This window comes from Theropithecus gelada, chromosome 17 (assembly GCF_003255815.1).
Source record: "Theropithecus gelada isolate Dixy chromosome 17, Tgel_1.0, whole genome shotgun sequence".
NCBI classification, from domain to species: domain Eukaryota; kingdom Metazoa; phylum Chordata; class Mammalia; order Primates; family Cercopithecidae; genus Theropithecus; species Theropithecus gelada.
This window is the reverse complement of record NC_037685.1, coordinates 76,192,228-76,204,781: the sequence shown is the minus strand read 5'-3', so window position 1 is coordinate 76,204,781 and position 12,554 is coordinate 76,192,228. Positions and strand designations below refer to the sequence as shown.

The 12,554-nt window shown below is 44.0% G+C and overlaps 1 protein-coding gene and 1 pseudogene across 2 annotated transcripts in view; one reads left to right on the top strand and one right to left on the bottom strand.

Moving 5' to 3' along the window:
- The window catches only part of GTF2F2 (general transcription factor IIF subunit 2), a 170,336-nt gene extending 165,290 nt beyond the window's left edge, over positions 1–5,046 (bottom strand). For both annotated transcript variants that reach the window (XM_025364650.1, XM_025364649.1), the window contains exon 1: positions 4,792–5,046. In XM_025364650.1, coding sequence (XP_025220435.1) covers positions 4,792–4,857 — 66 coding nt within the window. In that variant the 5' untranslated portion in view covers positions 4,858–5,046. The remainder of the gene's footprint in view (positions 1–4,791) is intronic.
- On the top strand, positions 190–1,194 carry LOC112610972 (annotated as a pseudogene).
- Positions 5,047–12,554: the final 7,508 nt, after the last annotated feature.

Below are 12,554 nucleotides of genomic sequence, written 5' to 3'. Positions count from 1 at the left end.
TAATTACATGTTTTGGCAGGTGACAGCTATTGTAAAGTGTTAAATTCAATCATGTCTAATGCCTATCAAAATGTGTTTGGATCATCTTTCTTTCGTAGATTTAAGATATTCAAAATTGGCTATCTGCTCCTCCCGTTTGACAGACAGTCGCATCTTCTCTCACATCACCAGCCGCGTCCCTGAGGCACCATGGTGAAGGTGAAGGTAGGAGTCAACGGATTGGGTCATATTGGGCGCCTGGTCACGAGGGCTGCTTTTAACTTTGGTAAAGTGGATATTGTCGCCATCAATGACCCCTTCATTGACCTCAACTACATGGTCTACATGTCGCCGTATGATTCCACCCATGGCAAATCCCACAGCACCATCAAGGCTGAGAACAGGAAGCCTGTCATCAATGGAAATCCCATCACCATCCTCCAGGAGCAAGATCCTTCCAAAATCAAGTGGGGCGATGCTGGCGCTGAGTACATTGTGGAGTCCACCGGTGTCTTCACCCCCATGGAGAAGGCTGGGGCTCACTTGCAGGAAGCAGTCAAAAGGGTTATCATCTCTGCCCCCTCTGCTGACGACCCCATGTTTGTGATGGGCATGAACCATGAGAAGTACGACAACAGCCTCAAGATCATCAGCAATGCCTCCTGCACTAACCACTTAGCGCCCCTGGTCAAGGTCATCCATGACAACTTTGGTATCGTGGAAGGACTCATGACCACAGTACACGCCATCACTGTCACCCAGAAGACTGTGGATGGCCCCTCCAGAAACTGTGGTGTGACAGCTGTGGGGCTCTCCAGAACATCATCCCTGGCTCTACTGGCGCTGCCGAGGCTGTGAGCAAGGTCATCCCTGAGCTGAATGGGAAGCTCACTGGCATGGCCTTCCATGTCCCCACTGCCAATGTGTCAGTCATGGACATGACCTGCCGTCTGGAAAAACCTGCCAGATATGATAACATCAAGAAGGTGTGAAGCAGACATTGGAGGGGGCTCCCTCAAGGGGATCCTGGGCTACACTGAGCACCAGGTGGTTTCCTCTGACTTCAACAGCAACACTCACTCTTCCACCTTCAATGCTGGGGCTGGCACTGCCCTCAATGACCACTTTGTCAAGCTCATTTCCTGGTATGACAATGAATCTGGCTACAGCAACAGGGTGGTGGACTTCATGGCCCACATGGCCTCTAAGAAGTAAGACCCCAGACCACCAGCCTCAGTGAGAGAACAAGAGGAAGAGAGAGGCCCTCAATGCTGGGGAGTCCCTGCCATACTCAGTCCCCAACCACACTGAGAATCTCCCCTCCTCAGTTTCCATGCAGACCCCCTGAAGAGGGAGGGGCCTAGGGAGCTCTGCCTTGTCGTGTGCCATCAATAAAGTCCCCTGTGCTCAGCCAAAAAAAAAAAAAGATACTCAAAATTCCAGAAATAGCACTTCATTAGGCCAGAACAGTACAGGTCCTGGATATTTTGCTTTTTTGGTAAACAATCTACTACTATATTAGTTTTTCCCTAAACACACTATTTATCCCCAGTCCTGCTGGTAAGGTTTTTTTTTTTTTTCCTTTTCAGATAGGGTTTCACTCTGTCGCCCAGCCTAGAGTACAAGGGGTGTGATCTCAGCTCACTGCAGCCTCAACCTCCTGGGCTCAAGTGATCTTCCCACCTCAGTCTCCCAAGTAGCTGGGACTACAAGCGTATGCCACCATGCCCAGCTAACTTTTTGTAGTTTTTGTACATAAAAGGTTTTGCTATATTGCCCAGGCTGGTCTCAAATTCCTGGGCTTAAGCAATTCGCCCACCTGGTCCTCCCAAAGTGCTGGGATTCCAGGCATGAGCCACTGCACCCGGCCTTCCATAAGCTCTTCTTGAAAGCTTGTTTGGAGGTTCCAGCAGGGGAGTACAGCCACACATATACTCTTGACTGAAGACCAGTCCTCCTCTATCAGGATGGTCATCCTCTTTGATCAAGGGGGCAGCTTCAGGAGGGACATACATGGAGTGGAGTGGGAGGAAGGGGACACCCACCTAGCCAGCCAGATTAGCCAAATCAACCCTGGTGATCAATGGGGTGACAGATGTCCCAGCCAGATCACACTCATTTTTTTTTTTTTTTTTTTGAGACAGGGTGTCACTCTAGTTGCCCAGGCAGGAGTGCAGTGGCACAATCTCGACTCACTGCAACCTCCAAACAGGCTCTTCTTAAACATCACCTTCTCTATGATGTCTTTCCAGTTCTGGTGAAGCATTAATTTTTTTCCTGCTCAAAACTCTAAGAGATCTTGTATGTACAGTCCTTACTGCATTTACACAGTTCTGTAACTGTCTGGTGATGGAATTAAATATGTACAAGATGACCTTGACATATCCTAGGAAGAAACATATTTTAGCAACAAAGATCAGAACTCAAGGTATTATTTTTAACAGAAAATATTAATGTAAGGAGAAAAAACTTGAAATCAATACGTAGTTCAAATAAAATTCTGATTAGATGAGAATGAAGACACACTTTCTAAGCAACAAGTTACTATTTCTTTTTTTTTTTTTTTTTTCTGAGATGGAGTTTTTGTTCTGTTGCCCAGGCTGGAGTGCAACGGAGCAATCTCAGCTCACTGCAACCTCCGCCTCCCAGTTTCAAGCAATTCTTCTGCCTTAGTCTCCTGAGTAGCTGGGAATACAGGCACATGCCACCACAACCGGCTAATTTTGGTATTTTTAGTAGAGATGGGGTTTCACCATACTGGCCAGGCTAGTCTCAAACTATTGACCTCATGATCCACCTGCCTCGGCCTCTCAAAGTGTTGGGATTACAGGTGTGAGCCACCATGCCCAGCCCAATCCTGTGATAATTTTCTAAATGTGACTCTGGTTACTTACCCTCCCCTCTAATTCGCACTGCACACTGCCAAACATTTTTTTTTTTCTGAATAAATATTTGGCATCTCTACCTCACTCAAATCCTCCAAAAAGTTTGTTACTTCCTTGTAAACTAAAGTTAGAACATTTCCGTTTCATGATATGACAATCTGAGTATATGGTCCCAACCTTTATCTACACAGATCTTCTGCTCTAGGTTCTCTCTGTTTTCCATGACACGCCATGCTGATTATGTATTTTGAGTCTTGCATTTCTGTTCCATTCCCCATGGTATACGCTATGTCCACCCACCCAAATCCTGTAAGGCGTAAACACTGAGCATTTACCATGCTCCTAGAATAATGGCACCATCTCAAGTCACACCATTTTTTCAAGCTTTTTCCTTCAGTCTGCAAGGGCCATCTCCTCCTTAGTGACTCTCCTCCAATTAACAAGCTGCTGGAGAGAGAAATGCCTATTTAATTCATCTTTTTAAGTCACACTGAGCTTGGAAATAAGTCAAATCAGTGCCACAGATTAAGGTGAGGGTTAAAGAATGAGAGGTCATGCATTTATTCATCACCTTTTTATTGAGTAATTACCACGTGCCAAACACTATTCTGGGTATGACAGGCAAAGATCCAGTCTCATGGAATGTGATTTTTGTGTGTTGGAAAGACGGAGGTAACCAACTTTGAACATATTAACACAAAATCACTCTACACTGTGAAAAGTGCTTTGAAGAATGTAACGGCCGGGCGCGGTGGCTCACGCCTGTAATCCCAGCACTTTGGGAGGCCAAGGCGGGCGGATCACGAGGTCAGGAGATCGAGACCATCCTGGCTAACACGGTGAAATCCTGTCTCTGCTAAAAATACAAAAAATTAGCCGGGCGTGGGGGCGAGTGCCTGTAGTCCCAGTTATTCGGGAGGCTGAGAGAGGAGAATGGCGTGAACCTGGGAGGCGGAGCTTGCAGTGAGCCAAGATCGCACTACTGCACTCCAGACTGGGCGACAGAGCAAGACTCTGATTCAAAAAAAAAAAAAGAAAAGAAAAGAAAAGAAAGAATGTAATACGGATCTGTCGTGTTAGCAAATGATCATAAGGGAGCTATTTTTAAGAAGGCCTACAAGAAAGACCTCTTAGATTTAATTGACGAGAACTCAGCCCTATGATAAATCAGTTAAAGCATTAAGAAACCGAAAGTCCTTACATTTTAAGTCTCAACGACTTTCAGGATCACATTTTGAATTTGCTTAAGTATTATGAAACTCCCCTAGGAGAAAACACTCCCCAACATGAAACAGTAAAGCACAAATAGTGCCCGCTGTGAGCTAACCAAAATTGCTGTCTTTACATAAAACATTTATTGACGGCCAGTTTCATTAGACCCAAATGTGCTCTGAAAGAATACTCCAGTCCAATGACCTCTCCTTCTGTTTGTTCGGGGCTCTCTCGCCTCTTTTGAGAGCTTCACTAAGGACCATCAACCTAAGAGAACACTTTAAGAGTACGCAGGGACCAGTTCTAGTTTCTCGCCGAAAAAACTGTACAGAAAGCAGACATTCAACTACCTCACACAGGCTCATGGCTAAAACCAGTTTCACCAAGGGAAAGATACTAGGAATTCTTCGGTCTGGGACAAAATGCACCGCCCAAGTCTAGGAACACCAAGACAGGGCTCCAGGAAAGCCGTGAGAAAGAGATCTAGTCCAGGCTGATTCAGACCAGTAACCGGCTGAAAGACACTTTGCGTCCCTAAACTAATCTCCTCATCTGCAAAGAGATACAACAATGACTCCTGCCTCTCAAAATATGTGAAGCTCTAACGAGATAGCCGTAAAAGAACTTTAAGAGGTGCACGGAGCGGGATGGGCTCAAGTTACTTAAATTATACTTGTGTTAGGAGGAGCGCAAGGGGGAGACTCGTGAACATTACCTTGACTAGCCACACTCCTGTGTTCTGTTTGGCGCCGGTCAGGTCGAGTTCCCCGCGCTCGGCCATGGGTCTGTTGCCGGTGGACGCGTGTGGCCTACAGCAGCGACACCAGGAGCCGGAGGGCTGAGAAGTGGGCGTCCGGAACAAAGGGCAAGCCGCGCTGAGAGGTGAAGAGGCGGCGTTCCTTACCTGCCAGGACACTGGAAACCTGGGGGGAAAGAGGAACACGCCGCCGGGAGCCGAGACTGCGCCTGCGCACTGTACGTCCGTACGGCGCGCTGTTGCAGACAAACTTTCTGTTTCGGAAATTCCTTGGGTGGGCGTGGCTGTCAGCGTAGTGTGTATCTGAGGGATTAAAACATAGGGTGAGATGAGCCAAAACGTTAGCAACGTATTTAAAGACATGGCCAGCATAACTGAAGAAAAAGATTATCAGAACGGAAAAACGGGGTTCAAAGAGACAAAAGTTGTCAGAACGTGTCCAACCCTAGCCAAAGAGAGAGAGAAAATATTTGAAGGACAGGCTTAGGTTAGTAAATTGGCATCCCCCCTGGCCAACGTCATTAGCACAAGTGGGCACTGGGATCAGACTTGGTAGCCCTGGGTATATTGAAAACATGCCGTTTCTAGACCTGAAAAGAAAGCCGTGTTTCAGCTCAGAGGCTGCCCGAGCTCCTCTGATTAAGCAAGCAGAGCACCTCATATTCCAAAACCCGAAGGTCTGTGACGAAACGAACAAGTAAGAGACAAAACTGATCGTTTCCTCCCCTGCTTAAAGTTTTCTCTTTCTCTTCTTGCCTCTAGAATAAAATTCAATCCTCCTGCTTCAACTGGGCCCTCCTAATTTCATCCGTTTTCCCCTCCCACCATTACTCCACCATGCACCGAACCACACCAAACCCAGCAGACTTCCCGGAACACGTCAGAATCTTCCTCGGTCATTTCAGAGCCTCTGCACACTGGATTCCCTTCCTTGGAAAACCTCTTTTACCCCTGCCCTCACTCCCACTCTTTCCTCTGGTTGGCAAACTCCTACTTATGGTTCAAGACCAATGGAAATGTCACTTCCTATGAGCTCTTTTATCAACTTCCCCAGAAGAAATTAGTTTTTTTTCACATCACAGTGTGATACTTAGCACTCTGCACTATAATGCATATGTTTACATATCTGCCTTTGCTTTCCAGACAACGAACTCCTCCTAGGCAGAAAGAGCTTTATTGAGGTATAATTTACAAATAAAAAATAGTGCTTTATTCATGTTATATCCACAATGTATAGCACAGTGTTTGACACATTGTCAGGTTTCAGCAGGCTTTGGGTGAAAGAACATTCGCTGAAGAGAAACAAACAGTAAGGTATTGTTAAGAAGGGCAAGTAATGTATTGAATCACACATCAGAGCCTTGCACAAAATTGAGGAAATTTTATGTGTGTTCAGCACAGGGCCAGGAAAAGCTGTCAGAACTCTGCGATTAGCTAGCAAAATTAACAGGAAAGATGGGAAGAGACCTGGAGTGTGTCGAAAATGAAAGTTTCAGTGGCTGGACCCTGTAACCCCACCTTTGGGAGGCTGAGGTGGGAGGATTGTGTGTGCCCAGGAGTTCAAGGCTACAGTGAGTCATGATCGTGCCTTGCACTCCAGCTTGGGTGACAGAGCAAGGCCCTGTCTCTGAAAAATAAATACTAAAACCAAAATTTTTTTTGGCCAGGCACAGTGGCTCACGCCTGTAATCCCAACACTTTGGGAGACCGAGATGGGAAGATCACTTGAGGGTAGGAGTTCAAGACCAGCCTGGTTAACATAGCGAGACCCCCATTTCTAAAAAGAAGAAAAAGAAAAAAAAAAATTTTAAGCAGAAAATGAAGGTTTCTTCTTGTGCAACAACTTGGAAAAGGGCCTAAAACATATAAAGGGTAAGCAGATGAAGGGAACTGCTCTAAGCTTTACTCAAGTAGAAGGAATAAATTGAAATATGAGACCATGGGAGAAGAGAAGCAGAGTCTAGAGCACCCCAGGAATAAACTTTAAAGATTGGAGCCTTGGCCTTGGTCTCTGGGTCATGGGAGGCCTTAAAATGTGTATGTGGTGTGTGTATGTGTGTGTGCACAGAGATTGGGAGAGAAAAAATGGTTGATGAAAAGGCTAGAGAAGAAAGGAAAAGTGGAGATTTAAAAATGATTATATAGAAGAAAGAAAAAAACAACTTATTGAGCACCTCTTCCTCATACACTGTTGAACAAAGAGCAAGCTTCCCCTACTGTCCTTTTCAAACAGCTTGAAGAGGGATGTTTACAGAACCGTGAGAGAAAAGGAGGGCATGGCCTCTGTGAACTAAATTCACAGATTTACTGTGGAGGCCCTTAGGGTGATAGATATTACAGCCAGATCCCTCACCTTCCTAAGGACTCATTATATGCCAGATGCTTGGCTAGTTGTGTTTTGTATTATCCCATTTAATCCTTATAACAATTTGCCAGAGTAGATATTATTTTTCCTCAATATAGCCCTATATGTCATTAAACATATCAACATCCAAGAGCTGAGAACACATCCCAGGATGGGGCTCACAGAGCATAGGATGCAGAGGCCAGTGCCCTAAAAAATGTAACACCAGAATTTTTTACTCCCTCAGATGATTGGTCAAGTTGTTATCAAAATTTTTAAGGCACAAATGCAATTCTAGGAAGGAGGGCCCAACAACTCATTGCTGGCTGCAATTTTTCCAAAAAGTCTAGTAGTGCTTAGGCCAACTTGAAGCTCCATCCCTATCTAGGGCTTAGATTCTAGATCAGACCTCAAGGCCACCCAACCTTCTTTGCTGCTTTGTTTTTGTTTTTGTTTTTAGACAGAGTCTTGCTCTGTCACCCAGGCTGGAATGTGCAGTGGCATGATCACAGCTCACTACAGCTTCGACCTTTCAGGCTCAAGCTGTCCTCCCACCTCAGCCTTCCAAGTAGCTGGGACTACAGGTGCACGCCATCACACCTAGCTAATTTTTGTCTTTTTTGTAGAGATGGGGTTTCACTGCGTTGCCCAGGCTGGTCTTGAACTCCTGGGCTCAAGCAATCCACCCACCTCGGCCTCCCAAAATGCTGGGATTACAGGCATGAGCCACCGTGCCCAGCCCCAACCTGCTTAATAGGCAGAACTACATTCTTTTTTGTGGGTCTTCTAGACTAGGTGCAGCAGGAAAAACCCCTAACACCACACCCACCACCAAACATGCTTCAACCTAGATGAGTGTTCTCAGCCTCTGGTTCCTGTATAAGTTGCATTAGAATTCCCTGGGGGAAATGTGTTTTAAAATGAAGACACCTGAGCCCCAATCTAGGCAAACAAAATTAGACTTTCTGGAGGTGAGTCTAGAAACTGGTATTTTTAGCAAGCTCCCAGAGTGTTTCCTAGGCACACCAAAATCTGAGAATCGTTGTTCTAAATGATAGAGTTCTAATAGATAGAATTCTAATTGATATTTTTCTGATCAATATAGGTCATTAGAACTGGGCCAGTTTCCAAAGTCTGAGACGTGTGGAAAAGTTTACCAGAAATTCTAGCTAGAATTCCCTCATGCCTTGTTAATTCAGAACACCACAATTCTATCAGGTAGCCATTAAGCAGCAAAACCATTAGGCGAGATGTTACAAGTGAGTTGAGGGAATTAGAATGACTTTAACAGATAGCTGAGCTCACTTTCAGATTTTGTCCTTGTCTATCATGCACAAGCCTAATTTCTCCAGGCCAGAGATTTTCTTTGTTCATGTTCACTCAGAAACATTCTAGCAAGAGAAAGTATTATCTCCAGGGGAGTTCATATAGGCAAAAAATGCTACGACCAAGACTTTCGTAATAAACGAGACTCATTACCTATTGGTTGCTAACATAACATTGTCATTCAACATTGTCATTCAAAAATTACAAATGAATATGGCATTGTGGTAATTCATTCAATTTCCCTGACATTAGTGATGTAGTAGGTTGATAATTTTGCTTCAATATGACACCAAGGCTATAAAACTCCTTCTCTGAATTCTCTCTGCCTAAATTCCTGGGAGATCCCTTGTTTCTCCAGTTATACACAAGCAAAAAGAAATACTTCCTAAAATAGTTTCCATATTGTTTAGTATAGAAAGAGAGTATGAGCTTTGGAGTCAAACTTTTTACTTTTTTTTTTTTTTTTTTTTTGCTTTGTCACCCAGGCTGGAGTGTAGTGGCACTATCTTGGCTCACTGCAACCTCCAGTGATTCTCGTGCCTCAGCCTCTGAAGTAGCTGGAACTACAGGCACGTACCACTATGCCCAGCTAACTTTTGTATTTTTAGTAGAGATGGAATTTTACCATGTTGGCCAGGCTGGTCTCGAACTCCTGACCTCAGGTGATCTGCCCACCTCTGCCTCCCAAAGTGCTGGGATTACAGGCGTGAGCCACTGTGCCTGGCCAGTCAAACATACTTCAAGTGATACTTCTGCTGTGTACCAGCCTAATTATGTTAATCTCTCTGCACCTGTTTCCTTGCTTATATAATGGAATTATACTCTGTAGAGTTATGATGTGACTAAACGAGAAAACATTTTAAAAGAATTTAACATTATGATGTGGAAATTATTTTGTAACTGCATTAATTATATTGCAATTATATATATTGCAATAAATATACATAATTGAAAGGAAACACAAAAGATTTATTATAGGCAGCAGTATACTGGTAAATGTTTAACAGCTGGGCTCCCTAAACTCCCCTACCCACAGGAAAGCCCTGATTTGTAGTGTTTACCAATTTCCATGGTGCAAGTACTTCTACAATAGCTGATTTCAAGCTGCCAAGAAGAGATCACTGAAGGCAACGTTGGAAGAGATGCACTGTACATTGTATAGTATATAAACTCTATAGGCTGGGCACAGTGGCTGAGGCCTATAATTCCAGCACTTTGGGAGACCAAGGCGGGTGGATCACTTGAGTCCAGGAGTTTGAGATCAGCCCTGCCAAAATGAAGAAACCCCGTCTCTACTAAAAATACAAAAATTAGCTGGACGTGGTAGTACACCCCTGTAATACCAGCTACTCGGGAGGCTGAGACACAAGAATCGCTTGAACCCAGGAGATAGAGGTTGCAATGAGCCAAGATCATGCCACTGCACTCCAGCCTGGGTGACAGGGCGAGACTAAGTTTCAATAAATAAATAAAATACACTGTATAGTATTGTAATACATTGTGTAGTATTTTCACTAGATAGATACTTAAATATAACTTTAAGAGCATGGATAATAACAAAATACAGAAAAATAATTAGGAAGTGATGAGTATTAAGTTTTTATTACCTTTATGTTTAATATTATTTATTTCTTCAGCAGTGTTTTAGGAAAAAGAAGTCGCATCTGCAAACCCTGAGGAGGGAAGCCCCTGGTATGTTGGTATCTGTGGGAGAGAGAGGATGCCAGTGGGCAGGATATAGTGAAACTGTAGCAGTGCCATTGGCTGAAGAGGGAGGGAGTGGCTAAACCATGCAAGGCCTTGGAGACCTTGTACAAAGCAAATGTAAACTGGAAGGATACTCTTTTTTTTTTTTTTTTTGGAGACAGAGTGTCACTGTCGCCCAGGCTAGAGTGCAGTGGCGCGATCTTGGCTCACTGCAACCTCCACCTCCCAGGTTCAAGCAATTCTCCTGCCTGGATTACAGGTGCGTGCCACCACACCTGGCTAATTTTTTGTATTTTCAGTAAAGACAGAATTTTACCATGTTGGTCAGGCTGGTCTCGAACTTTTGACCTTGTGATTCACCCGCCTCAGCCTCCCAAAGTGCTGGGATTACAGGCATGAGCCACCATGCCTGGCCAACTGGAAGGTTAATTTAAGCTTGAATATAAAATAATTATATTTACTTTTTCAAAAGATCCCTGTAGTTGCTGTGGAAAAAATGGATTGGAGGAGACCCGAATGAAAAACCAAGGGACCAGTTGAGACACTATTGTACTAATCCAAATGGAAAAGGACAGTGGTTTTGATTAGGAAAGTGGTAGTGAAGATAAAGGAAGTGGATCAATTTGAAACACATCAGAGATAGGTTTAGGAGGCAGAATTGACAAGGCTTTGTAATTCTTTGCTGTATAGCACAATAGGAACAGGACCATCTACCAAATGATAACTCAGAATAAGAAAACAAAACTACACACACAGCATTGCTCCTTCTGGGAGATCAGACAAGGCTCTGCATGTATTTTGCCTGATGGATGACAGGATTCCATTGAATTGCGTCTGTTCAGTGCCTTATGTCTGATGTGACATATGGCTGCTGTGGCCTGCAAGAAGCCTTCACTTTCAGTAAGTCACTTTAATTGCTCATTAGGTATTGCTGTGGGAATAAAGTGTTAAAGCATGAGAAAATTTAATTTATCATTACTGTAATGAAATCCAATTACAGTATGAAAATATGTAATTTACCAAAACATTTATATCATACTTTATACATTAAATAAAATTATAGTGTAGGAAACAGCACTGAAATACTTGATCAAAGTACCCAAATAAAAACCACAAATAAGAATAAGCCCGAAAATACCATATTAAACAGACAGATCCCCACTAGTGTTCAGATTTCAAAGCCAGAGAAGCCATGTGTGCTGAATATCAATGAGCAATTGTGTCCACATTCCGCTAAGAGCAAATCTTGGGGCTTCCTTTTTGATGGATTTCCTCCCCAAATACATAAGCATCAGGGGAAGACAGTTTTCACATCCAGGGGTAGGTGAAAATATTAGATAAGTACCAATGGGTGGAGTCAAGGAATGTTCAGTTTAAGGACCCTTTCCATAGGTCGAGCTCTTGCCATAGCTTTGTCAACATAATTCACTTCCCTGGTGTGTAAACAACTGAGCCGACATGGTGGCTCTGCTGCATATAAAGCTGTTGGGGACTAGGGTCCTTCCATCTCATAATTTTACCATCCCTGTGTGGTGTCCTTGTCTGCATAGGGGACCATAATGTCTGCATTTTTCAGCCAAAAGGAAAAGGGGAAGGGTAAAAAGAGTGTACATGACTTTGGCCTTTTTTTTTCTTTTCTTTTTTTTTTTTTTTTTTTTAACAGTGTGTTTAGATTAGAAACCAAGTAAGGTCCATACATTGTGGTTGGTTTTGATGTCTCTTAGTCCTCTCCTCTCCTTTCTCTTTGCCTTCCCTCTGTTCCCCTTCTCTCTCCTCCTCTCTCTGTTTCATACACCACTCTCTGTCCTTGTTGTGGATGAATAATTAATTTACTTGTCCCATATAGTTTTTTGTTGTTGTTGTTGTTGCTGTTTGAGACAGAGTCTCACTCTGTCACCAGGCTGGAGTGCAGTGGCACGATCTTGGCAACCTCCACCTCCCGGATTCAAGCAATTCTCCTGCCTCAGCCTCCCGAGTAGCTGGGACTACAGGCACGTGCCACCACACCCAGCTAATTTTTGTATTTTTAATAGAGACGGGGTTTCACCATGTTGGCCAGGATGCTCTCGATCCCTTGACCTCATGATCTGCCCGCCTTGGCCTCCCAAAGTGCTGGGATTACAGGCGTGAGCCACCACACCCGGCCCTCCTATACAGTTCTCTACATTCTAGAGTTTTCTGATTGCATCTCCAAGGTCTCACATATGACGTTACTTCTTCCCTTGTTTTTTTTTTTTTTTTTTTTTTTGAGACAGAGTCTCACTCTGTCACCAGGCTGGAGTGCAGGGGCATGATCTCAGCTCACTGCAACCTCCGCCTCCCAGGTTCAAGCACTTCTCCTGCC